General features: G+C 32.1%; 2 protein-coding genes across 2 annotated transcripts; one reads left to right on the forward strand and one right to left on the reverse strand.

Moving 5' to 3' along the window:
- Positions 1-4,013: 4,013 nt before the first annotated feature.
- On the forward strand, positions 4,014-8,960 carry LOC106119479 (alpha-tocopherol transfer protein-like). Its single transcript, NM_001312003.1, is given in 7 exon segments — positions 4,014-4,063; positions 5,462-5,540; positions 6,651-6,810; positions 7,060-7,306; positions 7,565-7,675; positions 8,204-8,337; positions 8,595-8,960. Coding segments are annotated over 6 exon segments (843 nt in total). The 5' UTR covers positions 4,014-4,063; the 3' UTR covers positions 8,707-8,960.
- LOC106119478 (alpha-tocopherol transfer protein-like) lies at positions 8,887-22,534 on the reverse strand. The gene is made up of 7 exons (XM_013314498.1): positions 22,375-22,534; positions 16,987-17,078; positions 15,897-16,056; positions 12,746-13,001; positions 12,443-12,553; positions 11,862-11,998; positions 8,887-10,878 (listed from the first exon to the last, which is right to left on the reverse strand). Exons 2-7 carry the CDS (start codon positions 17,072-17,074, stop codon positions 10,749-10,751), a joined length of 882 nt encoding a protein of 293 aa, XP_013169952.1. The 5' UTR covers positions 17,075-17,078; positions 22,375-22,534; the 3' UTR covers positions 8,887-10,748.
- Positions 22,535-27,666: the final 5,132 nt, after the last annotated feature.

Genomic DNA, 27,666 nt, shown 5'->3' on the forward strand with positions numbered 1-27,666 from the left:
CGTCTTCTTTTCAATACTCTGTCTTTATGTTTGTGGTAAATAAAAGCCGTACATCTGTGTTGCAGTTTAACCTTTTAATTGCTCCTGACTTATTACATGCAATAAAACACTTTATATGTGTCCGTAGCGCCTGCGTATTTATCTCACAAAACAAATTTTAATATTTTGCTGCATAAAAAGACAAAGTATGATTATTATCAGTGTTTATTACAGTATATTATTATAAACAAAGACCTATTAAGAGCATACGAAATCGACGTATATGTATGCGTAGATGTATGACTATGGAAAAGCGAGAGAGGTGTGTCAGGACAGCATTCGTACCCGCGCGGACGGAGTCGCGGGCAAAGCTAGTGGAGTAAATTAAAGTATCACGGAAAATATAAGTATATTTTTCTTATCTCATTTTAAACAAATAAACGCGCTAGTGTCTTAAAATGTAAGAGACACATATCTTTATTTGTCTCAGAAAAATATATCATCGGTTTTAGGTAAAGTTCAGGAATACAAATGAGACGGGGACTGTAATTTTACCGCCTGACTCGACGTTACGAACGGTTTTCAAAGTTGGAACGAAAGGAATTTTTCATTTTGGTACTGAAGTTGCTCCCTACTAGCTAATATAGACTCCGTGCATTACGAAATGAACAACGTTATTTGTCTTTGTACTCTATATGTTGCAGAAATTCGCCAATGTTACATATCGTTATTAAAAAACAGATTTTATTAATGTTTTTGTACATTGGAAACTCAATATTATGTCTGTTAGTGTTTTCGCAACACGTATCAATGCAGCGTCCGACATAGTATTTAATTTGGATTATTGCTTGGGTCAACTCACGATTTTGTTTTTATAAAACTTCAATTGTTATATACAGCCAATGTTTCTGAAACCGGTATTTCCCTTGTAAGTAATAATAATACCTTTTATCATACTAATATTATAAATGCGAATGTTTGGATGGATGGATAGATGATTGCTTGAAGGTATCTTCTGAACGTCTCTTTGGATCACACTGAAATTTGACGTAGATGTAGAACATAGTCTTGAACACGTAGGCTATTAATTATTTTTTTTAATACCGCACGGACGGAGTCGTGATCGTCAGCTAGTTGTTTATAAGGAAATTTACCTTAACATAACATTGTAAATGAAATCAAACCTATTTGGTATTTGATTCAAATCATATGTTAGACTATATGTTAGAACCCTGTCGCAGTATATTATGTTGTAATTGATAAGGTTAGCACGAGGCGACCTAAAGATAAATTACTATGATAAAGTTTCAAACTCGGCGCACACAGTACCGTAAAGTACAAAGATGATAAAGGGTCAAAAGATGGCTTACATACTAAATTACAACATAATTAATATCACAAATGAAATTCAATTTCCTTACAAAACAAAGACTACGTTCATAACAAAGGACTAATTACAAATTAATTGGATGAATGCTTCACGAGATAATTAATTAGCATACCTTCAAAGCTCCAAATATTTACAAAGTAATTGAGACGGCATATAAATGCTATATTAACGTAATATGTTTTATAAGTATACACAAATTACATTCTGCAAGCGTGGGAATATAAAACCGATGGCACAGACAAACTTAAATACGTAATTATTAATGTTTTTGTACTAAAGAATTATAATTATTCAAAAATTTACAGTATAATGTGCTAAAATGCACCCGAATATATTCTTGGTGGTCTTTACTATACCTATTACAAGAGGCTAAGGAGCAAAGCGACCGATATCTTTAGACATACGAAATTGCAGATCCGTTGCCTAGATTAAATCCATGGAGTAGGGGAAATACAGAAAAATAATATTACCCTTCCTAAGCCTTTTACGTTAAATACTATTTCCCTTCCCAACCTTTTCTTATAAGTAAAGTGTAGGACGGGTCAATGTTGGCATGGTATTGCATCGGATGAACGGCAAATTCGGACAACAGATGTTCTCCTGGTTACCACAGGCATGACCACGGTCTTCTTAATAATTGAGCAAACGGGTTTGAACAAAGTTACTTCTATGATATTGATATTCTTTGACAAGTATTTTACTAATAGCTGTCGCCCATGACTTCGTCCAGGCGGAATTTTAAAAAAAACTTAATAAGTAAGTTATGTGTTCTTCCAAACTATGTTCTACTCGTACATCTATGCCAATTTTCAGCCAGATCCGTTTAGCCGTTCCGGAGATACTTTCAAATAAACATTTATCCATCCATCCATCTAAACATTCGCATTTATAATACAAGTAAGATTAAGAATCGTATTTATAGACCTTATTTAGGTTGTGACCACTAAGCAATAGCGCTATTACCGTTTGGCAAATATTCATGAAGGTCCCAATTTCTGAATGTTTATTGAATTGACAAAGATTAAATCAATCAATTTGATTTAAAAGATCAAACGTTAGCCTGGAAAATACATTAAATTATTCCATCAAATAATTGGACACGGTTTCGTTCACAGAACGAAAACATCAAAAAGGAAATTAATTCATTTAGGATCAAAAACAATTTCAAGGACACCAGTTATTTACAATTTATACTTTGTGGATAGACCAACACTTCAAGAGATCACGGAACATAATTTCGCGACACACTCTTCATACAGGACGACGATAAAATAACTATATACTGCTAGCTGATCGGAATTAAAAATAAGCTTAATTAGCCTATGTGTTTTTTCAGACTATGTTCTGCCAAATTTTAGCGAGATCCGTTATGCCGTTCCTGAGATACCTTTAAACAAACATCCATCCATCTAAACATTCGCATTTTTAATATTAGTAAGATTAGTAAGATTACTCGTTCCTATTGTTGCGATAAAAAAATCCAACGAAACAAAATACCGGCTCCAGTATTTGTCGTGAATTATGGATTAGAATATAGGTTTACAGACTTGGCTACTTAATGACCTAAGGACCTAGTATCTTTGGAACCTTGCCTAAAGGGACTCCTTTTAATAATATATTTTAGTTAATTATTCGTTTTTAATATTTTATTTAATATCATGACCTAAGGTGTTACCTTCAAGTATCATATTGTCCAATAAACTTGCAGTACAGTAGGTTCTTAGTGCCTAGAAAATAATAAGTACCTATAACGTAAATGGGACGACTGCATTCAAGTTTCACAGCGTTACAAAAAAAATGCGGCGTCTATTTCTGTTATTTCGCCTTGCGCTTCCATTTTACATCAAGGTATCTAGTACATTTTCTATTGAAATATATCTTACTTGTTAAAAATCGATAGTTATTTCATAATAGTTGAGCTATGTGCATTGTTATAAAATATAATTTTCGGCATATGTGTAATTAATCTTATTATAATAATATTATAAATGCGAATGTTTAAATGGATGGATGAATGTTTGAAAATATTTCCAGAACACCTCAACGGATCTTTATGAAATTTGGCACAGATGTAAAACATAGTCTGCAAGAACACATAGGCTACTATTAAGTTTTTTTTTAAATTCTGCGTGGACGGAGTCGCGGGCGACAACTAGTGTTTTATATAGGCTATGTAATGAAGTACTGAGATGTGTTTCCTAACTTTTTCCCTACTTAACGTGAAATCACCAAGCGAGGTTAACATTAACTTAGCTGGTAAAGCGATTAGTTTCGCTAAATGCTAAAATTATGAAACACACTTCAGTAACAGCAATTCAAGTCTGTGTCCTTGTTATTTTACATTACAATATTTGCTATAAATATACCTTAATTCCAAGATCTATTAAATTTGAATTCGCAAACTTGATTAAAAAAAATTAGCGTTTTTTCACTCTCATAAACTGTTCAGCTTAGTATTTTTTATGTTTTTAATCATCAGGTGAACGCCCTGTGAGTCTCGGTAAGAACTTAAGTAAAATAAAATAAATAAATTTTAGTTTCTTTGACATGCATGACCTTGACGCAAAGTTTACATATGCACTAGGACCTCGAGCAAACGGCCAGTTGTCTTTTTCTTAGCGTATAGTGTTCTCGTAGTCTGCACGTCGGCGTTTTCGTCATACATTGCTAAATCATTTGTATTTCATAATAACGGTGAGTGATAATGTTTTTCAAGTTGCACTTTTATTACTTTTAAAAATGTGATTATAGTCTACGTTACAACGTAACAAATTTTCGACCCTATAGACTTGCTAAGCAAAATAAAAATGTGTCAATTTAAAATCGAACCAATGAACGAACAAGGTATATTGTTTTCGTTTATTAATACCTGCTTAAAAATAATACATTTTAGGATTTATAAAAAAAGCGAGAGATAGGAATAGTCTTATTAAAAAGTACTCGCTGACGCCAGGAACTCGCTTGCGCGGAATTAAAATTAGACTCTATTAGTAGCCAGTTTGACTTCTTCCAGGCTGTGTTCAACTTTTATACCAAATTTCAAAGAGATCCATGCTGCTGTTCGGGAGATACCATCAAATAAACATCCATATCCATACATACAAATATTCGCATTTATAACATTAGTACGCTTTTTTTTTAAATACATTTTCACAAAATACAAAATATGCACGCATACTTTCATACAAACATCATCATTGTTTTTAAGCTCTGTCTGCCCTCTGCTTGACATAAATCTTCCACAATGTGATCCTCCGCCTTCGTACACTAAATGTTTATCAGTCTTCATTTGCCATTTTACATCTTACTATTATAATATTATAAATGCGAATGTTTGGATGGAAGGATGGATGGGTCGATGGATGTTTGGTTGAACGGCTGCATGGATCTCGCTGAAATTTGGCTTAGATGTAGAACATAGTCTGAAAGAACACATAGTAATAATTAAGTTCTTTTAATATCGCGCGGGCAACAGCTAGTCGGATATAAATCATGAGTATGCTATAAACTCGACTTCGATAAATATGTAATTAATATTCTGTCATATTATTATCATGCAATCATAACGTTTAATATTAAAAATTATGCAATAAAAATGTTTAAAATAGAAACTTTATAACTGGAACAAAAAAAAAAGATTAGCTGACGCAAACTTATCCAAATTAACTTTATCGAATTAATAACGCTAAATGAATTTTTTTATAGCATTCATATATCCAATCCAGTTCGTGATGTGTTATATTTCCAAGTTTAATAATAATTTTATAGCAATAAATCTTATTTAGTGTCTAGATCTAATTTTTTTTAGCTATATTAATGTTACTAATATTATAAATGCGAATGTTTGGATAGATAGGAGGATGGATGAATATTTGTTTGAATGTATCTCGAGAACGGCTGTATGTGTCTCGCTAAATTTGGCATAATAATATTGCATACTCTGGAAGAACACATAGTTTTTATGTTTGTAAAATTTGACTAGTTTGGTGTCATTCGGTTCGTAGGTGCATAGTGATTTTTTTTTTATTTGAATCTTTGTAAGTTGATTATTTGCACATAAAATATAGTAATCTGTTTGATTTATGTTATCAGATGCCTCAAGACTTTCAACAAGAAATCATATCCATAAGAGAGTGGCTTGCGAAAGAACCTCACCTACCAAATGACTTTGGTAAGGTCATATTTTTAATAATACTATTGGCTTTTTGAATAATACTATTCGGACCGCGAATCTCCACTACCGAAATATCTGCACATTAAATTTTATTAACCAGCACATTATTTTTGAAAGAAACAGAAATATCGTGGTTTATCTGCAGATTTTTTGGCAGTAAAAAACATTATGCATAATTTAAGTTATATTTAACTTTGCTACATTATTTAATCCTAACGTAAAAATTAGATTATCAATTAGAAAAGAGAAAACGAACATTAATAGCTTATTATGTAGTGAAAAAAAGTATAATTTTGGTGAAATGTGTCTTTCTTTAGTGTTCATGTCACAGCAATTCTTCGGGCTATTAAACTCTGGAAATTAGTTACTTTGACTATTTGACTTGAGCCTCCAAAAAAAAAAATTAAATGCTTGATGCAAAGTTGTGCAGTACAAACATATAAGCAAATTTATAAATAGATTTAAGATATTATTAAAGCAAACATCTTCGGAGCGCGCTTTGAGAGGTTATATTTAAGTTGTAAACAGGTTACCAAAATTCGATTTATCCAAATGCCCATTGCGCTTCAATTTGGACGTAGAATGACTTCCTTATATTATAGTAACGACCTGAAACAAATAAGACTAGACACCAGCTAAGATTGACTGCTTTAAGCTATCCATAGGAGGCGGCTCTTAGTATCTAACAATAAAAAGATATGCATCTTTTGTTTAATTATTTTAATTTTTTTATGCCATAAAGGTGACAAACGAAATCGCTGAAATAGCGAAGTAACCTTTGCCCATAGACATACGCAATCGGATATGCGTTTGCCCACCTTTAATCGACGGAAGAGAGGATGCACAAAAAATAAAATATTATCCCTTTCCATGCATCCTCCCATCCGGGAAATCCACTTCCCATCATTTCCTAATAAGAAAAAGGGTGGGAAGGGAAAGAGGATTGAATTAGGCATCCGGGACGCACACTCATCAGACGAAACGCGGAATTGCTTCCACTTCAAGTCTGTCTCCTTAATGGTCGTGGAATTTTATCGTGCGAGCCGGGCCAATTCGTGAGAAGATGTTAAAGCGGCATCTACCACTGATAATAAGTTCTCCTTTTAGATGATTTCATGCTGGAAAAGTTTTTGCACAGCTGCTATGGTAGTTTGGAGAAGACAAAGAAATGCATAGAAAGGTTTTGTACGACGCGCAGTCACATGTCAGAGATCTACACATCGAGGGATCCGATATCATCGAGCATGGAGACCGCTTTCTCTATTACGTAAGCATTTGGTTGACATTTGTAACATTGAAGTTGGTTGGTTTTAAAGATTTTCATTAGCGAGATCCTGATAGATTACATATCAAATTGTAAGATACATTAACATAGATGCAATTCGGTACAAATTTTAACCGAAAGCGACTCAGAAACAATGAGTTAAGCAGTCTTAACACTCTCAAGTCTAATAAAAAAAGTATTAACTCTATTCTCACCTGTATATTTATTCTTCAAAACATATTTTTTTTACAGTAACGTTACCACTCATGAGGCTGGTGAAAATGAAATATTAATTCATCAATTGGAAGATCCGACTCTGGAAAGATTTAATTTTTACGATATCTTGAAGACATTCGCTTTACAAGCAGATATGTGGTTAATGGAACAAAAGTTCTTGCCCGAAGGACATATTATTGTCTTGGATATGAACAATTATTCCTTGAGAATGATTCCTAGATTAAATATTTTCTTCCTAAGAGAATTCTTCATGTATTTATTGGTAAGATTTTAAGTCTGCTATTCAATTTACTCATAAATAAAATGCTTTTGTCAAATTATTCGGGATGCTTACAAAGGTAAAGAAATACCAAAGATAGTTTGGATTTGCTACATAATTCACGGTCGAACAACCGCTGCATTTCTCACCAATTATGAGCAAAATATAATAAATTTGTTTATTATTTTAATTTATAATTATTGTTTCAAACTTTAAAGTAAATTGGCGCTATATTTAGTTTATTTATTTACTGTATTTCAGGAAGGAATGCCAGTACGTGTAAAACAAATCTATGCAATCAATGCGCCGTCATTTTACGACAAACTTTTCGCCTTAGTTAAACCGGTGCTACCATCTGAAATTTGCAATATCGTAAGTACAATAGTTTATTATGTTGGGAGTACTGATGGTCCACCAAAATAGTCCCGGGAACACGGTGACATAGCTTAACACTATGAAGCAACGGGTAGAGCCCTGTGTAATGAAGTGCTTCCAGTGCGGCCGTCGCTTTTTAGTAGATCAAATTCCACATAACCCTCACTTCCCCCAGAAGGCGGGATATATTTTAGAAGATTCTCCGCCCCCCCCCCGATACAAAAAAAAAATTACAATAGCTTAAAATAACTTTGTCGGGAATCTGATGCATTCGAGCATATTATAGGATACTTACTTTTTCTGCGCTGACGATGTCGCGGGCGACTGCTAGTCACATAGTACGTTTTGTATTTTTTTATCTCCTAGTTGGCAAATTTAAATTTAATAAAATATCTTATTATTTTATATTATCACCAAATGGCTGGTTATTGCATAATAAGTAAAATAAAAACATAATTATAATGAAATGCTCCGATGCATTCTTCAAGGACTATTTAAGGTTAGTCATTTAGTTTTGATTTCCAGATTCGTTTCTTGCCCGATTTTCAAAGCTTGCATCAACATATAGACAAAAAATATCTGCCATCTGAGTACGGAGGCGAAGCGGAAAGTATGAAAGCACAACACAAAAACTGGATTGTTCAAATTCAACAGACCAGGTACATTTTATTGTCAGGATTGTTTCTTTTTAATTAAACATTTTTGCATAAACTTTAAAGGGCACAACTCACATATTTATAATTAATCGTCCTTTAATTTTCTATAAGGGTCAATTGTGAGTTTAAATCTTTTCGGAACAGTTTGTGCCCAGATTTTTTTTACTTTTCATTCTTCACACTTTACGACGAATAGTGGACTTTAATTTGAGAGTATTTTACTTATAACTTTATAACCTACATACTCTTTTCTGTTACAGATCAAGATTTTTAAACGATAACTTATGGAAAGCAGACCTGAAAAAGAAATCAAAAAACAACTCTTTTGAAAATGCAATGAGTGGTTCTTTCAAAACATTATGCATAGACTAGTTTAACATAGTATGGTTTTATTTTACAACAGAATAAGTTTTTACATTGTGAAGGTAATTAAGTAAACATAACATATCAAATATGTTATTCCTTAACCCTTATTGTGGCTAGATTCTTTTTTGAATAAGAGCTAAAAAAAAACGTCTAGAAATGACACGTGTTTAATAAAACTAAGTTAAAAATTATTTTATAGTGATCGTATATTTTTATAAAGTTGTATATATGGTATACTATACAATATGAACATAAGATTTTGATACCATTTCATAATAAAACATACCTAATACTTTGTAAGCCAAGTTTCAATGTCGGAAATACTTAAACCACTTTAAAGATTAGCAGATATTTTATCTAAAGTCAATTAATACAATTAAAACTTACACCATAACATAAGAGATACTGCAAGGAATCAATACTTCTACATATCTTTAAAATGAAATACTGACGACTAACCGTTGGTTTCCGAGACCAAAATCGCTGTATGAAACATATCACCTCTGATATATAATATAAACACGGCTAAACACTCACGTATCCTCATTATATGAGTGTTTAGCCGTCTCACGAAAGTTTGAATAATTTAATGTCACCTCTGTCATAATGTTTGACAAAAAAAGATAAAATTATTTTTGCAAAGGGTATTTTGGTCTCAGAAATTATTATATGTTAGAAATAGTATGTCTTCATAGAATAAATAGGACCTTAAATGGAAATGAGCGCTCGAAACTTATATTTGTTATTGGTTATGAATTCTTATTCTCTCTGGCCTTAACCTACTTACTCTATGTGAGGTCGGCATATTGTTTTTGTCCTCCAGATCGATCTACTTCAACCTTCATTTATTTTGAAACCTTTAATATTTGAGGAAAAATACTTTCAAATACTCATAAAAACTTATGAACTACAAGCATAGATAAACTCACAGAAAAAAAATATTCGTGTAATCTAGTACTATAGTACGGTAACTGTACCCACCAGACTATACGACAATTTTTTCATAATTTACCTATACATTTGAGAAATTATTTAAAAATAATTCAATACCCAATAAGATTTGCGAGTTCTTACCAATAATTCTTTACTTACTTGTTAACTGATGATTATAACAAGCCTTTGATTCTGCTAAGCCTTATGTAAATTCTATGGAACGATTTAAAAATTGCACACTACTGCGATTTCTTGAAAATACGAAGTGATACAAGGTTTATTGGATAATAAGCGCATATATAACAAATTCGCAGTTATTTTATTATAACTCTTATATTGAGTGTCTGCAAAATCGCAGTACTTTGTTACAATCGTAAAGTTTGCGTTAAACCAGCGATTCTCAAACTTTTTGATAACGAAACATGGTAGCGGATTATTTGACGGAACCCAACACCGTAAGTTTAATTATTGTTGTATCTAAAATTTATAATTTTTTTTCGTCCTTACTGGTGTACAGAGCCCCAGGGCTTCCGTAAACACACTTTGAAAAATGCTGCATTAGACCTTAACGGCATAATAACGGTGTCAAAAAAATCATCAACTTAACCTCAAAACTCTACAGCACTGACAAAAACATATGCAACATCATTCGCAAACCAGAGTTAATAAGAGAAAAGTCAAGTAATTACGACACATTATTATTAAAGACCGACAAAGATACCTGGCCCAGTGGGGATAAGTCAAATTAAATTATGATAGCTCACTAGCGCCCCCCTGTCAATGTCAAAAAAAGTTTCACAAGGTCCTTTTCGTACTTCGTACTGTAGCTGTCATGTCTTGTTTTTTTTTTATAAGAGATGGGGGCAAACGTCAACGGGAACGCTAAGGTTCGTCGACGACATATGTAATACCAGAGGAACCGCCGATGCATTGCCCGCCTTTAAAATAGTGATAAACTCGATTTTTGAAGGACCCTTGATTTTTTCTTTTATGCCATTTTCTGTATATAAGTTTCAAATATTTTCTGACAGAACTAAGTACTCAGATATCCTTGTTTGACTATACATTGAGGTAATACTTGCAGTAATATATTTCAATGTATAAAATTGTAGTTCTTAATCTAAAGCCAATGAACGGAAGGAGCCCGGCAAATCTCTAACTTGGTCTGCCCTATCGTCTTTACAGTTGGTCGGTCTCATTGCTTCATCCACACTCCAATTCTGATCGTTTGCTAGGAACCAATCTCTGAAATAATTTAGACAAATTTAGCCAAATTTAGATTTCATTTAGTGATTTATATAAACGCTGTAGTTATCACAAAGAAATAGATATATTACGGAGAGAAAATATATTTTAAAATCGAATTCTTATATTTAAAAACAAATGAATGAGATATTAAACAAATCTAAAATTATTACGAACGTATTTTAATATCATTTTTTACTAAATATTTTATCGTGGTTACCATACTTTCGACATACTTAGCATAAGCGTAAGCAAAAATATAGTCATTAGTGTCTACTTCAAGAAATGATAGAACATTATGTGCAATGTTCCACTTTTATTACTTTCGAAAATGCGACTGGTTGAATGACCTCTATTATAGAGAATAATTAACGTGTTTGAGTGGAAAAAGAAAGTTAAGTTACTAGTAAGTTATATTTAAGTTGTAACTTTAATTCAATATCGAATCATTGACCTTAAACAATAAAATTATTATCGATATTTTACGACAGTTAAACATAGAATAACTGAAAATTGGATTCATTAATATTTATAACGTGCTAGCTGTCGCCCGCGACTTTTAATAAGTATACTATGTGTTCAGACTATGATCTAGATGTGTGCCCAATTTCATCAAAATCTGTTAAGCCGTTTCGGAGATACTTTCAAACAAACATCCATCCATCTAAACATTCGCATTTATAATATTAGTATGATTAAAATAGTTTTGGAATTTTCTTTTCTAATAGAAATGCGAAAGTGAAATTATTTATATTAACCGATTAAGCACGGATGTAAAATCATTTTGAGGAGAAACTTCATTTTCTGCACATAGAAGTCGTTATAAACTCTCCTAGAGATAGAAAAATGTAGATTGGTTGTCATGGTGATTACAAGATTACTATAATTCTATCTTATTTAACGTTATATCAAGTTAATATTCAACTTGGAAGATATTAAATTGCGAGCCTTAGGCAAGAGCTTACAAACGCTATTCCTTTTACCTTTTAGCCTCGATTCTCTTTATCCAGTAGCGTTTGATTTGCTGCACGCTGCCCGCTTTGCCGCCATACTCCAATGGTAGCAGCTCTTGTGGGACGTCTTTGTACAGTGTACTAGAGTTTGGCTCGTGGAACTTCACCTGGAAATATTGGTTTAAAATGTAAAATTTTATTAATAATGTTTTCAATCTAGTTTCACAGCATTAAAGAAACAATAATCTTATGTTACTAATGTTATAAATGCGAATGTTTATATGGCTGGTTGGATGTTTGTTTGAAGGTATGTTCGGAACGGCTCAACGGATCTCGTTAAAATTTTCCATAGATGTAGAACATAGTTTGGAAGAACATATACGCTACTGATTTTTTTTTTATTTAAGTTGCAATAATTTTCTTTATATCGGGATTGCGCTAAAATGAGAAATAAGCGCTTATTTAGTTAGTAGTAAAGAGTCAAGAAGTTAGCTATCAACATTAATACTTTCAAAGACTTTATAGTTAATAGCAGGAATTACTAACTTATGAAGGTAAAAGTTGATTGAACTCTCGGTTATTGCATTCACCATAAAATACGCAACACTTACCAACTTGGCGACTTCAGACTTGATGAAAGGTTTACATAAAGCGTATATTTTGCTTATATACGCAGGAGCGTTGATGACATGCACTTGCTTCAGCCTGATTGGAATTGCCTCCTGTTTAAGCATATTAAAAAAATATAACAGTGCGCATTAAATTCATATATTTAAGAGTTTAATTATAGAGTGTCTTATAGAAAAATTTCAATTTAAAATTTCTTGAAAAGCCATTTTTAATGTAAGAACTTCTTTCTGTAGTTGTTCAAATATGTAACAGATGTTAATGTCTTTTGTTCTTTCCCCACTTACCTGTGTATACAGCATATATTTCCTCAACACAGACAGATTGACTTTGCTGATGAATTTGAGACTAACGTTAGCAGAGTCGAAGATCGGTATCTCTCCTGAAGGTATATCATCTTCCTCTGTAAGCCTGGTGTCAGCAAGCATGAAGAATGTCTTCACAGCATCGATGAAGTTAAACAAATCCAATTCTGGATTATTCAGACGATATATAAAGACTTTATAATTCTCCGGTGTCTTATAAGGCAGGGGAAGCATATCACTGTAAATAAATGTAATAATTGAATTAGATTATTAAGGCGACGCAAAAGGGGGCGAGGTTTCGGAGTTCTGACAACGCATCACCTTCCTCCCGCTCTGTTTCTTCTCCATTAGTTCATTAAAACAAGGCAAGCGACTATGCACATCGATACAGCGTTGGTGCTGCGACAACACAACGTAACGCTCTAGTGAATCTTCGTACTTACGAAAGTATATAGTCAAAACACGATGATACAATCAAAAAAGGTATTGTAAATGATTATAAGCATTACATAAATAATGTTTCGTCTTGCACACGATGGGTTTGTAACATAAACATGTTTACGAAATAACATCTCAAGCGGAGATTGTCTTATTTCAACTTTAAGCAAAATAAAAGAAATAAAGAATGCAATACAACGTATTATTATTTAACCTTAACATTTTGTAATATGTCATTAGTGTTGTTGTACGAAATGTTACATGTGTCACGGCAGTGGAAATCTACGTTAATTGGCAGTGTTAAAAGTCGATAAATATGTTACTCATGGACAAAAAAGAGATTATTTATGTAGTAATATTGATAAGTATGTGGTATTGTCAATTTTTTTTTATAAGAGAAGGGGGCAAACGAGCGGCGGGAACACCGAGGTGATCAACGACACCCATGGACGTCTGCAACACCAGAGGAACTGTAGATGCGTTGCCGGCCTTTAAGGAAATGGTATGCTCGCTATGGTATTTATCCTATCAACCAAGAAGAGAGTTTATTTAAAGATAGCTGTAGCCCGCGATTCCGTTCTTGTGGAATTTAAAAAAAAAAACTTAATTAGTAATCTATGGGTTCTTCCAGATTAAATTTTTCTCAACATATTTTTTTCCTTTCATACAACAATATATTACGTCAAAGATGTATCAATTAGATTGACATTTTACAGATAAAAAAAGATGTAAGACATTGTTTTAGCCTTCGTTCTTAAAATATTCATGTATGAGTTTACTTGGTCAATGTGGCATATGGATTTAAAAGGATTTAACTTCTTTATTTGGATGGAGAGGCCATCTTGTAATACGTTTTTATTTTTAAATTCCATTAAATAAATCAATATCATCCTTCTTCAAATCAATTGCACACTTATGCAATGTTATTCAGGTTTTGGAATATTAAAATTAATGGCATCATTTTAATTTTAAAATTTAACCATGACTTCTGTACTCAGAAAAATCGACGCTAAGTGCTTGTGCATATTGAACCCGCAGGCGGGAGCGGTTACGGTGTCATGAGCTTGTTCACATTTGCCGCAGGGCGTTTGCTCGATCAGCTCTCAAACTGGTTAAATTTACTTGACACACTCTTCTTCAACATCATGTTGCATCCGCTACTTTAATATGAACAAACACTAAGCGTGCGTTGAAATACTTATTAAATAACTCTGAGTACAGCAATAAATGTATCTATGAACGAAGTAGCATAGTGTAGCAATGATTGACGTTACGAAATATGGACACGTTGCAGACAGGTCAATGAACTCTACCACTACTAGGTCGAGCACTCATGCAGTAGAAAACTACTTATAATATGAATAGCTGTACAAAATTTATGAACTGACCAGTTAATATAAAAACAATTTACGCCAGGGATATTGAAGAGCAAAAGGTGTTTGTGGTAAAATGTTGTACAGAGAGGTAAAGGGCATAATATAAAATAACACACATAAAAAACATACAGATGAATTGATAACCTCCTTCTTTTTGAAGTCGGCTAAAAAGGGCTTGTAAACATGAGAAATGTGGATTGTGTGAAAGAATGTTGACCAATATTGTGAAAGGCATCATTCCTGTCAATTAAGTCGAAATATATTTTTTACCGGTCGCCCATGACATCGTCAGCGCAGAATTAAAAAAGTAGCTATACTCTATTTTATCCTTTAATTTATTTTGAAATCGCGATATCGTAGTAAAATATGAATATTTAAAGAATGTATAAACTATATTATTAAATTGTCTTTTTTATAATCATGCAACATTTTCACGTTTATGATTCCTGAGTCATTTAGAATGCACGTAACACGCTCCCCAATAACGTTAATTTTATTCACATTTTAAACAGTAGTAGCAACTCTGAATACAGAACAATAAAGTGGTATGTGTAGTGTAGTGCTGTGTATTGCCAGACATCCATAATTGACACACTATACGTTCCATTTTTTAAATCAGTGACAGTCACAATGCGTTCAAAACCTTATCAAATATACAACATGAATGTGATGCTGACTGTTCTAATAGTTTATCTATACTAATAATAATGTATTTTAGTATGTAACGAGTAAACTCAAAAACTACTCAACCTAATTTAATAATTCTTTCCCCATTACAAAGCTTATTAATTATGTTTTTAATTCCGTGAGAAGTCACGGGCAATGCTAGAGTCATGTATAAAACTAAATTAATTGCCCGAGAACTTGATTGACGGAAAAGATATAAATCAATTTTTCAAAGTGCGTATTTTATCATTTCGAGGTCGTTGTATGACCTTGGGGTTTTATTTCGACTTAGTTTAAGATGGATCTAAAACTCCTTTTTAAGCAAGTTTGATCTTAAAGATAACTTTAGTCTATTTTGAAGCCAATTTATTAAACCAACAAATTAGATAAAACCAATGTTAATAAATGATCACAAATTAACTGTTTCATAATAAAAAAAAACTGCTTTTTCCAAATATGATACTTACGTTAGTTAAGTACAAATATTATACTTAGTTTTACATGATATGTAGGTACTGTTATTTTGTTTATGGCTAGTGCACTACTAGGCCCCGAGATACAGGCTCAGCTTGTTCGGGGTCTGCAAGATACTTCACTGTATATTATTCTAACGTGTTTTTGTGAAATGAATTTATTCTTATTCTTATTCTTACGTAATTTCGAAGACCCGTCTTATTTCTGGAGACCAGGGGTCGCGTTTGCAGAACAGCTCCGGCGCTGTGGATCGGATGGTAAAGAAGAAATCAATGGTGCGTTTGGCGCGCTCCAAACTGTAACCGCAGCTGGTAAAGAATCGACGTAGCAATACTTCCTCTGGAAAAAAACAAATAATACTGTAAAACGAAAAAAATATCTGTGCATTTATCTTAAAAGGGAAAAACCAGAAGGGTTCTTTGCGTTACAACGAGTAGAACGGTATTATGCAAACTGTGTCAGGCATTGGAGAATTATTTGCACCTGATTGTTTTACGGTTATGATGTTTATCTCAGAAACTAAGCGTTAATATAAATATATCAATCTAGAAGTTAAATTAGATTCTTTTCTCAGAGATAAATTAAATTTGAATTACTATATGATGGTACATTAAGAATTGGGCGTAGAAAAAATCGTATTACATTTTTAAGGTAACGTTCATACATTTCAATATTATAGCATTACGAATGTAAGTGGAAATTATGAAGTAACTCAATATCGACAACATTTTTGCGGCACCGCAAACTGCAATAGCACTGTTTCAACAGCGTATCGCAACCGATCGTATGTTGCAGGCGCAACAGTATCCTTTCTCCGACATTAATTTAGTTCATTGAATTTTAAATTTGATTTAATCGAGAACGGCATCTGTACTACTATACCACACTCAGTGTCGTTTATTGATCATTAAATGAGACGCTTAATATAAATGTATTTATGAGAAATACTAAGCGTTGATGTCTGAGAACGTAATGTCCGTTTAAAACATATTGTTAACTCTGTTTTGGCAGAGATAATGACAAAGGTGAAGATATGTTTTATACAGAGATTTTGGTCGCAGAAACCGACAATGAGTAAAGCAGTTGTATTTTATATTTTTGTCTACTGTTAGGAAGAAAATCCGACGCTGTGCCGGTGTATCGGTGCAACAATAGCCTTATTACAATGTCAACGTTTATGCCCCCTCACTAATCCGACACTTGATTTGGTAACGAAAGCATGCCATTCTCTCTAAATGATTCTAACTAATAATGTTTAAAACTACTTACCAACTTCGTTCGGCAGATGAGGTTGCTTGCTTAGCCAGTCTTTTATAGCGACTATATCTTTGTTGTGTTCTACTTCTTGGTCAGGCATGATGCTGTAACGAAGGTATAAAATGAACGACAAACAAGCATTTAACAAAATATCTTTAAAAATTTGATCGACTTATGTTACTCTTGTTAAAGTTTATTATAAATTTATACATATATGTGTGTTTATAAAGGTTATAAGGGAGTAACGAAACAAGTACATATACGTAATAATGATTGTCTTATTTTACATACAATGCAAGTTTCCTGTCCGTATGTTTATTTCTCAGTACATTAATTGCGATCTAGTCTTGAGCCTGATCTATTTATGTGCGTCGTGATAATTGTGACAGATATGATTTATTACGGTTAGGGAAAAACTCGAGAATAGGTAACTCTCTGAAGTGGAAGGTTATTGGTTACTTATGTGTACAGTTATGTATATATGTATTAGACGTTCCAAACTTTATAGTGGCTCGTGATTAGCAGCAAACGCGCTAGATAGCTGGGATACTACGTGGATGACAAATAACGGGATCGACATCCCTGCATAGCTTTACTTTCTATCGACACTTAGAATTGTGTCCAGCGCTGGGTTTCGATACGCCATAAAGCTCGAATAGTACTGTACATGTAACTATACGCGTGATTAACTTATCTGATAGTCACGATTAGAACCGGTTGTTTTTTTTGCTTTTGCCTGTCATATTCGAGACATTGTAGGTTTCTCGCTAGAGCAGTTTCTTTAACAACTTATATATAGAGTTTAATCATGTTTTTATGCAAGAATTCAACGTCATATAGAAACAGTTTAGCTTAAATTTGCTTGTTTATATCTTACTTCTTATTAATCTTACTTTTTACTAATATTATAAATGCGAATATTTAAATGTATGGATGTATGGTTTGCTAGAAGGTATCTGCGGAACGGCTGAACGGGCTACTAATCATGTTTTTTTATTACCGCGCGGACGGAGTCACGGGTGACTTCTAGTTCAATCTATTTGACAGTCTCCAACGAATGCAGCCAACGATTAATATCTCTATCCATCCGATGCATAAACATTCAATTTAATTACAAACAATGTATAAATTGCCATCCATTCACTTAGCAAGCATCCTATTGTTTGCTTTTCATGTTTTGTCAACAATGCAACTGTGTTTGCTCGCAAATAAGACAACGGATATTATATTTGCATTGAACATTACAATCATAATAAAATGTGTAAATAAAAATTAAAATATTTCACGCCTTTTCGTCTCACTAAATTGATGGTTCCTGTCATAACTGTGAAAGGTATGAGTTGTCTAATCCCGAATAAAAAGTAACTTATGGTCTTTAAATTTAAACCAAACCCAAGTGTAGTATATGCCTAAATATTGTGTTGTTTGTCTCGACCGTACACGTCATAAGTACATGGCGGAAAGAGGAGGCGTCAGTCGATGTCAGACCTTTTGACCAGCAGCACGTGTCGGTTCGTGAACGAGCCAAATATCTCACCTCAAATACACTCAAATATAACTCAAAATAACTACACGAATGCTACACCAAGTTTAACTTGTTTGTTATGTAATTACTAAGCTAACATGTACAAGTATCAGGTTTATTATACTTAATCGTAATTTATGTTAGTAGGTAAAACGTGCAGTAGAACACGTGATTAAAACTAGTTATAAAATATAGCTGACTAGATTATTATTTTAAGAGATACCGGATACTTAAAATATTACAAGACTAGCTGTCGCCTGTGATTTCGTCCACGCGGAATTTAAAACAAACTTAATATGATGCCTATCTATTCTTCCAGACTATGTTTTATATCTATGGAAAATTTCAGCAAGATCCATGCAGCCGTTCCAGAGATACCTTCAAACAAACATCTATCCATCTAAACATTCGCATTTATAATAATAACAAGAAGTAAGATTATTGATTAAAATTTAAATTTTATTTGCTTTAGCATATTAATTATGCTATCAACATCCTGGTATCGTCATTAACGTAATGTCAAAAAACATACAGATGTATATTTTGTTAAGATAGCAAAAAACTTCAACACTTTTGAACTGTTGTTAATCTTTAGAATTTTTTTTTGTTCATATTCATTAAACGTAAATACGTACTGTTTGAATAGATACATTCTCAATAACAAAAAAAAACATTGATTATTCGACTAAGGTGAGAAACAAAATAATAATAACGAATCTCATATTTGTTTTGAACATTTATGTGTTTTAAAAATGTATACCGCATTAAACTATTCATCTGTATAGGCAAAAAGGTTTTAATAAAATGAAAAGTAGGTTTGAAATCACCACCAAAATATTAAATCTTTAAAACGGTAGTTATTTGTGAGACGGTCCAGAATGTAAGTTTCTACTAATAGTCGAAATTACTGTAAGTATAAGCCACAAATTTCTCAGAGAGATTTTATTTAGTTTACAAATGTTTTGTCAGTGGAAACCAGCATTAACTTTATATCTTGTTATGCAGGAAGGTCAATATTACGCAAACAGTCGCCTGCGTACGTGCCATCGCAGCGACATCTCTGAATACAAATTGCATTTAATTGTATCTGAAAACCTTAAAAGAAACAATGTTACTAACGAATTGTTTTCGGAATATTATTTATTCGGAAAATTTAAATATATATTTCAATATATGTCTGCCTTCGTCATATTTAAATTGGAGTTATGACGTAATATCTTAAAGATTTTTGAAGGCTTTTTAAATAAGGCCCTTCATACACAACGCGATGTAAACGAAACCTGCTTCTTTTAGTTGCTTAGCAACTAACCTTTGGCAATGTTATACACATTTTTGTCATCGGCAAAGGTAAGGTTCGCAACCTGTTTGTCAACATCGTTTGGCTGACATTTTGGAAATACGCGTATGTAAGTCATGTCACCATTTCTGTACTGACCGAATAGACAACTTACGTCGACGATTCATCGTTGTGTTCCAAACGCGCACAAGGATATTAGTTTCAAACATTTGGGTTGCCTAAATAAAATGCAATGTTAGTAGCGACGAAATTACGATATTCACATAATTAAACCAATTTATAATACATTTACTGAGTATGGTACCAAAGTACTAAAGCATTATGAACTCAAAAAAATGTTCTTGTCATAAAGAGATAAAAACTTATAATAAAACTAAATGATCCAATGTACGTCATAGAAATCTCGACTGGTTTTAAGGCTTGTAATCTTCTTGTTTTATCTGACTTGTTGATTGCGCAATATCAAATTATTAAGCAAGCTTTGTTTCGCAAAAAACTCTTTTATAAAAAAATAACTATCGCATGCGACTCCGGTTGCGCGGGATTACAAAAAAAACTTAATTAGCCTATGTGTTCTTTTTGGCTATGTTCTACATCTATGGCAAATTTCAGCGAGATCCATGCAGCCGTTCTAAATACCTTTAAACAAACATCCATCCATCTATCCATCTAAATATTCGCATTTATAATATTTGTAAGATTAAATAAATGACGTAAGTTTTAAGTCGTTTTGAAATAATAATAAAATAATAAAAATTACTTGATGAGAAAACTTGTTCCTTAAATTAAAAAAAATCTTTTTTCATTCTTGGATGCGACGCAGTGATAAAAATAAGTCATTGTTAGTTATAATAAAAATAAGTTCATCGACCAAAGGTTCTTCAACGTTATTTTAAAGTCATGTCAAGACAAACAAGGATAAATAAGGCTTAGGACTTGAAAAGGTTTCTTGTGATATGTCTAATTTATTGTTTTTAATGATATACTGATTGCATTTTACTTGTATAAATAAATGAACAATTTAGAATAATAAACGAAGCAAACTGAATAGAAATAGTAAGTAAACGCAACTCTTTTCATCGAGCTTGTTAGTTCATTGTTAACTTTATGTACGTTTTGTGAAAACTAAACAAATGTAGCGTAAACTTTGCAAGGTCACTTACATTGTTATTTCTATCTTGCTAATATTATAAATGCGAATGTTTTGATGGGTGGATGTTTGTTAGAAGGTATCTCCATAACGGCTGCATGCAGCCTTCATATAATTCACCACATTTCGGCCAAATTTCAGCGAGATCCATAGTTTTACATCTATCCAAGATGTAGAACATAGTCTGAAAGAATACATAGGCTACTAAGTATTTTTTTAACTCCGCCCGGTCGTAGTCGTGGGCGAAAGCTAGTAAATAATAAAATAGAAGCATTTATGCTTCCTATACTTTTGTTATTAAGTTACAAAATGTCGGGAAGGTATAGATGATTAGGATTGGGATACGCATGTCTTTTGTTTGGTTATGATATTCCACCGGATAAACATACTTGGCCTTTTCTCTACTTTAATTTGCAGTTGGTTCTAATCCAAGTTATAATTCAACATTTTACAGCGGTTGATGAAACGCTAGTTAGGTTATTGATTGACAATATTTATTATTTTACGGTGACATATACGTAGTTAAATAGTTAAGTTGGAGGAAAAAAGTATGGATGTATTGTGTGAAAGCGGATATGCGTTAGAAATGGGTGGATTGAGATATGACGGCTGATAGAGATGTATGTTGTTGTACATACTGTGCCGACCCTCTGTAGGGATAAGGGCACGTCGATGACGATATACATAGTTATTAATAGAGGTCGGATATTAACATTCATGAGCTGCAGCAGTAGTGCGTCAAGCAACCTTCCTGCGCTGCATGCGTGCATGTAATAAAGGATGTTTCGTTAAAATGCAAGACTCTTGCGCACAGTATGGAGCAAGGACTGAAACGTATTAATTATTTGAACGCAAGATTAATATTTTTTTTTACTTCAACCTCAATTCTTTTAATGTGAAAACTTAACTTGTTCTAAATAAGAAATATATCAATATTTTTGTTAAATTGAATAGTTTGGATATAAATTGTTGTCTATGAATCGAATGAATCGATGAAACGAATCTATATTTTTTATTTTACGAGACAATTTTTTATTTTATCGTTTTTTTTTAGTTTATTTGATACTTAATGATTACATTAGGAATGCTTGAAAGTATATATTGTTTATAAGAATATTAAGACGAAGACTACTGCTTTATGCCGAATCTTTTTTTTATCAAATTTTCTTTGCGTTTACAGGAAAATCTTACATATCTAATTATTTTTAACTAATGAAAAGTATACCTCAAATTATTTCAATTCTACTGGTATTTTATTCTTTAATAAATATTAAAAATATTTTATTATTTTATTTAGAAAATATGCAAATAACTTTTTGGCTACACATAAGAATGTAGTTGCAGCTTAGAAAAACATAGATTAATTACTATTAGATACTTACTACTTAATTATTATTATAAAATTACAAAATAAAAATTCAAACTTACGATTTAAAATTACCACGAGATTAAAATTGCAAGATTGCATACGTCAAATCAGTGACGTAAAAATACTTTTTTTTTAATCAAAAAGCGCGCGCGTTCTTCGATTGACCGCGAGAAACTAGCCAGTGTGATGGCGTTGTACCACATTCACTTATTGAAAAGTCGTCCGCAATCGCATACAACAATTTTTAAATGTGGGACACAAGACATAAACATGGTAAACGTCAAGAAAACAACTGTTTCTGCAACTTTTATTGACTGTTTTTAACTTGAAATACTGATCGAAAACATAGGATTAACTCCTTTTGTTATTAAATAAAAAAAACGGAATTCCATTTTTAAAAAGGCTGTCGTTGATTTTAAATATCGAAAATTAAAACTAATAATGCAAAACTTAAAATATCGTTATTAATTATCTACCTGAATAGCATTGCCCTTGACTTCTTAAAATGTTCTTAACCAAAATCAAAACAATCCAAAACTCAAAATAAATTGATTCTTTAACGAGGTCATAAACCTGATTTTTAAGGAAAGATATACCTTGCATTGTTTAAATGTTACAAAGTTTAAATATTTTTTTTTATTTTGTATTTTTTTTTGCATCAATTATTTATATTTTTATTAATCTATGTAGATAATATAAAAAAATGAATTTACAAAAATTTGAAGGTAAATGAAAATATCAGTTTTAACCAAGATGGAGTTTTATGTTGTGACAGCGGTGTTAATTAGCGAATTTAATATTTGAAGCGAAGTTTTGTTAATTACGTGAAGTGAACAAAGATATAAACCTATAAATGGAGTGTTCCATACAAGTTTGATTTTTAATCGTAGCATCATTTTCAAAAAGTAGTAGTGCGTTACGCAAATGTATGTCCGTGTAACTAAAAATATTTACAAGTTTAAGAATTGTTATTTCCGTTGATTTAAGATAGGCGACGTATCTAAAATCGCGAATGCCTATGGGCAGAGGTTGCTTGGTTATTTCGCGTATTCACGTTGCCAGTTATTTATTTGCCATCTTATGATAAAAAATAGTTTAGGGATGTGTTCAGTGTTCAGTAGTGTATTGTTTTTCCTGTTACAATCAAGATATATTCATCAACTTCAGAATTATATGGTAAGTGTAATATTAATACATACTAAACCTGAGCGTTCACTGAATACTTTGTCTAAATTTATAGACAACTAGCTGTCGCCCGCAACTCCGTCCGCGAGAGTTTAGAAAATAGATAGTAGCCGATTCTCAGAGCTACTCAATATGCTCACAAAATTTCATGAGAATCGGTCAAGCCGTTTCGGAGGAGTATGGGAACGAAAATTGTGACACGAGAATTTTATATACAAGACTAGCTGTCGCCCGCGAGTACGTTCGCGCGTGATTAAAAATAGATGTTGGCCGATTCTTAGACCCACTCAATACGCTCACAAAATTTCATGAGAATCGGTCAAGCCGTTTCGGAGGAGTATGGGAACGAAAATTGTGACACGAGAATGTTATAAATAAGATTTATTTTTTAATCTTTAATACAGTAAAAAACAATTAACAACAATTTTTGTTAGCTAATGGGAAGCGATCTTTAATATTGTTCATATTAACTCCTTTCTTCGTCTTAGTACTGTAATAGTAATTTCCTTTATAAAGTACAGACTAACAAAAGATTTTAATTATGCAGCGTTATGTTAACGAGGAATAAGTGGGCTATATTTTATAAGGATAGTGTAGAACAGAGTTTGTATATGCGACATTGCCTCACTGTACAAACATAATAAAGCTTAAAAGCGATGCATAAATCTCTGTGTAGAAAGTGAGCCGCTTTGGATAGACACGAAAAACTTTAAATTGCATTTTTTGTACCTTTGTATCCACGAGGAGGGAACATGTGCTGAAAAACATAAAATTAGACTACATTTCTGTGTGGAAATATTTGTTCCACAGCTTTATTTCAGTCTAGTAGTCTAGTGTTGATGACACCACTAACAGCTTAAAAATAAGTCTAGTCGTAGTAATAAGGATAGTCGTAAAAATGACAAAATAAATAGATTTATTTTTAGTATTTGTCAAAAAATCTATAATCTAGATTTATGCGGAAAATAAATACAAAATACATTACGAAATTAAATATTATTGAACTAGTAAAAATCTCATAAAATGAACACAATTTTGTTTCAAATCATGTTATTAAAAATACCGATATAATATGTATTAAATATCTGTATATTACCTGTCTGTATATTACCTTTAAGTTGTAAATTATCTTGTTCACGGAACAAGACAAGGATAATATTGTAATTACGCGTTTAACAAAGTGATTAAATTGTACCAAACGGGGCGAGTACCTTCATTACTCTCTCAAGTGTGTCGTCGGCATATTATTAAAGTAATTAGGTTCAACCAAAGAGAATGTATTCGAATGCCATGAAAAATAAAAAAAAACATAGAAAAGAGACATGAAACAACAACATGAGACATCCATTGGCAGCTGTCGATTCGCCATTTCGGTGAATTCATTTGTCCAGTTGCTTGTGTCCTTAAAATAAAAAAACATATCAATCTAGGACATTGCATGGACTGAAAATAAAATCATGTACTAAAACATTTTGTAGACTCTAGCCAGTCTGGTGAGCTAAGCGAGACTGCGACCAACAGTAACTTAATTTAACACTTCCACCGGGAGCGTGTTCTAAACTCTGTTATACTTAAAGCAGCGTAATTATATTAATAAAATACAAAGTACTATAATATTATTTTTAATTTTACAACAGTCATTTAGCACTGTTATTATATTTCTTATTAAAACTTGATTTATCTTAGTGATTCATAATTTTTGGGCGATACTCCGTAAACATCAAATATTTTGAACATTATAATTATGGGATCGATTTTCTTTGTGTTATACAGTACAACCTAATCGTGTGTTTCTAAGACAAAAATACCCGTTTAAGATATGGTTACCCAGAGATTTCCCAGTTCAGAGACAATTATTGACTGTTGGTTTGTGAGACGAAAACCACTATATAAAACATATCGTCGTCCATGTCATCCTTTACGTAATGAGATTTTGGTCTCACAAACCAACGGTAAATTAAGTTTATCAAAAATATCAGTTTGTACATCTTATATATATAAAAATCAATTTCTGTTTGTTAGTCTCGCTAAAACTCGAGAACGGCTGAACGGATTTATATTATCTTGGTCTTGAAATGGTCGTGAAGATCTAGGGAAGATTTACAAAGTGATATAGTTATCGAATAACAGCCAAAAACTATAATAATTAAGTTTTTTTTTTCATTCCACGTGGACGGAGTCGCGAGCTACAGCTAGTATTTCCAATACTGTTAATTTGCTATTAAACAACAAAAACAAAAGTCAAATATAATTATTGTTTTGAATTTCTAATTTAAAACAATTCCATAGGCTTCTTTTTAATAAAACTAATTAATTATCATAAGATCCGTCTGAATGGAATCATTTAATTAATATTTTATACAAAAATATTTCTTTGATATTCATTTTATGTTCACTTTGATTTCCTTACCGAGAACTAATTGGCACGAAATACGTATATACGTAATATATATACGTATATATATACGTAATATATATACGTAATATACATACGTACGTAACTGAAGCCGTTAGTTTTCCTTCCTATTTTGCATTTATGTTTTCCGAAAACCTTTCGATTGAAAAAAAAATTGAAATCGGAGCACCAGGGGCAGAGTTACGCGTTAACACAGATAAAAAAGAACATACAGACGAATTGATAACCTCCTTATTTTTGAAGTCTGCTAAAAATGACTGTTATGTACTATATGTTGTATATGATACCAATTTAAAAATGCAAATGTTTGGATGTATTGATGGATGGAAGGATATTTGTCAAAAGGTATGTCCAAAACGAGTTGATTGATTTTCCTGAAGACATAGATGTATGACATAGTCTGGAATAACACATTGATTACTAAGTTTTTTCTTAGTTTCGCTAGGAAAGAGACGCATGTGATAGTTATTTACCTAAAAAGATTTTAAATATCATCGTAGGATTTGCGATGTTTATGTAAATAGCTTAAATTGAAATTAGCTAGTTACCTAAAAAAAATATGCATAAAAATTGCCAGAAACTTATAAAATATATTCATAGATAAAAAGGCATAAGGAAAAAAGTTTTCGAGCCGTAGATCTTATCTGAAATGGGCAACGGACTAAAAATGTCTTGAAGATTTATTCAAATACTCGAGACTTAAATTATGATCATGCTTTATGTTATGATGAATGACTTCGCAGAATTCAAGGGAATATTATTTACTTTTAATTTTAATATAATACTTTTTGGAGAAATATTCCTAATATAATATATTTAAATGTGTGAATATTTGATTGGTGTGTGTATGAATACTTCTTTTTAATGTTTAGTAAAATAATCGGAATACAAACTTCTTGAAATGACTGGCCGCATTCACTAAATACACTCTTAAGGGTAGTGAAAATGAGGTCTAAGTCGTCAGTCGCAATCAAGAGGACTTCAACTCAACGGTTAACTCAGATAGCTTTCCACTAAAGCGGCTAGAACATTAATTTGATACGAAGAGTGTGCTGTATTTACGGTAATATACTCTTTGATTATGAAACAGTCAGAATAATAATATAATATCGAATAATAATCGGAATTCAGTAATTTTTATAAAAGATTTCTAGATGTAATATAAATTTATAAGAGGTTAAGTATATGAACTTTTGCACACACTTAACCCATTTGAGCTTCAAGTTTTTTATGTTGTAGTTAAGTTCATTGCATGTTAGCCCATGAGAAAATTAGATTTATATTATTTTAATTTAAAACATATTAGATAAAAAACAGTCGCTTATAGAGGTTTTTAGTTTCATCTAGTCTAGGCTAGTCTAATTACTACAGAGTCATAGGCTTTAATTGTAAATATATTTTTTTACTTTTTTAATTAAATGTAAAGTTACTTATGAGTTTTCATTTATCAAGTTGTGAATAAAAAACAGTATAAGAAAATTTACGAGAACATTTCGCATACATCAACTCCCAAATAATACTCTAGTGAGTAATTTAACACATTTCTAATTAATTTAATAATATTTAAAATGGTTGTGTATAATATTTAAAATGGTGTAAACATTCTTACATTCTTCTTTGGTTATATTCGAGTAATCTTACTAATATTATTTCGAATATTTACATAGATGGATGATGTTTGTTAGAACGGTTGCATGGATCTCGCTGAAATTTGGCATAGATGTAGAGTAGACTGGAAGAACACATAGGC

The sequence above is a fragment of the Papilio xuthus genome, unplaced genomic scaffold, assembly GCF_000836235.2.
Source record: "Papilio xuthus unplaced genomic scaffold, Pxut_1.1 DF827461.1, whole genome shotgun sequence".
Taxonomy (NCBI): Eukaryota; Metazoa; Arthropoda; class Insecta; order Lepidoptera; family Papilionidae; genus Papilio; species Papilio xuthus.

Bases quoted from the DNA above. Each gene is read 5' to 3' on its own strand.
- LOC106119478 (XM_013314498.1), bottom strand. From the start codon at position 17,074: ATGCCTGACCAAGAAGTAGAACACAACAAAGATATAGTCGCTATAAAA. The intron at 12,554-12,745 runs GTAAGTGGGGAA...ATGCTTAAACAG, and splicing joins AATATATGCTGTATACACAG to GAGGCAATTCCAATCAGGCT. The intron at 11,999-12,442 runs GTAAGTGTTGCG...CAATATTTCCAG, and splicing joins AGTCTGAAGTCGCCAAGTTG to GTGAAGTTCCACGAGCCAAA.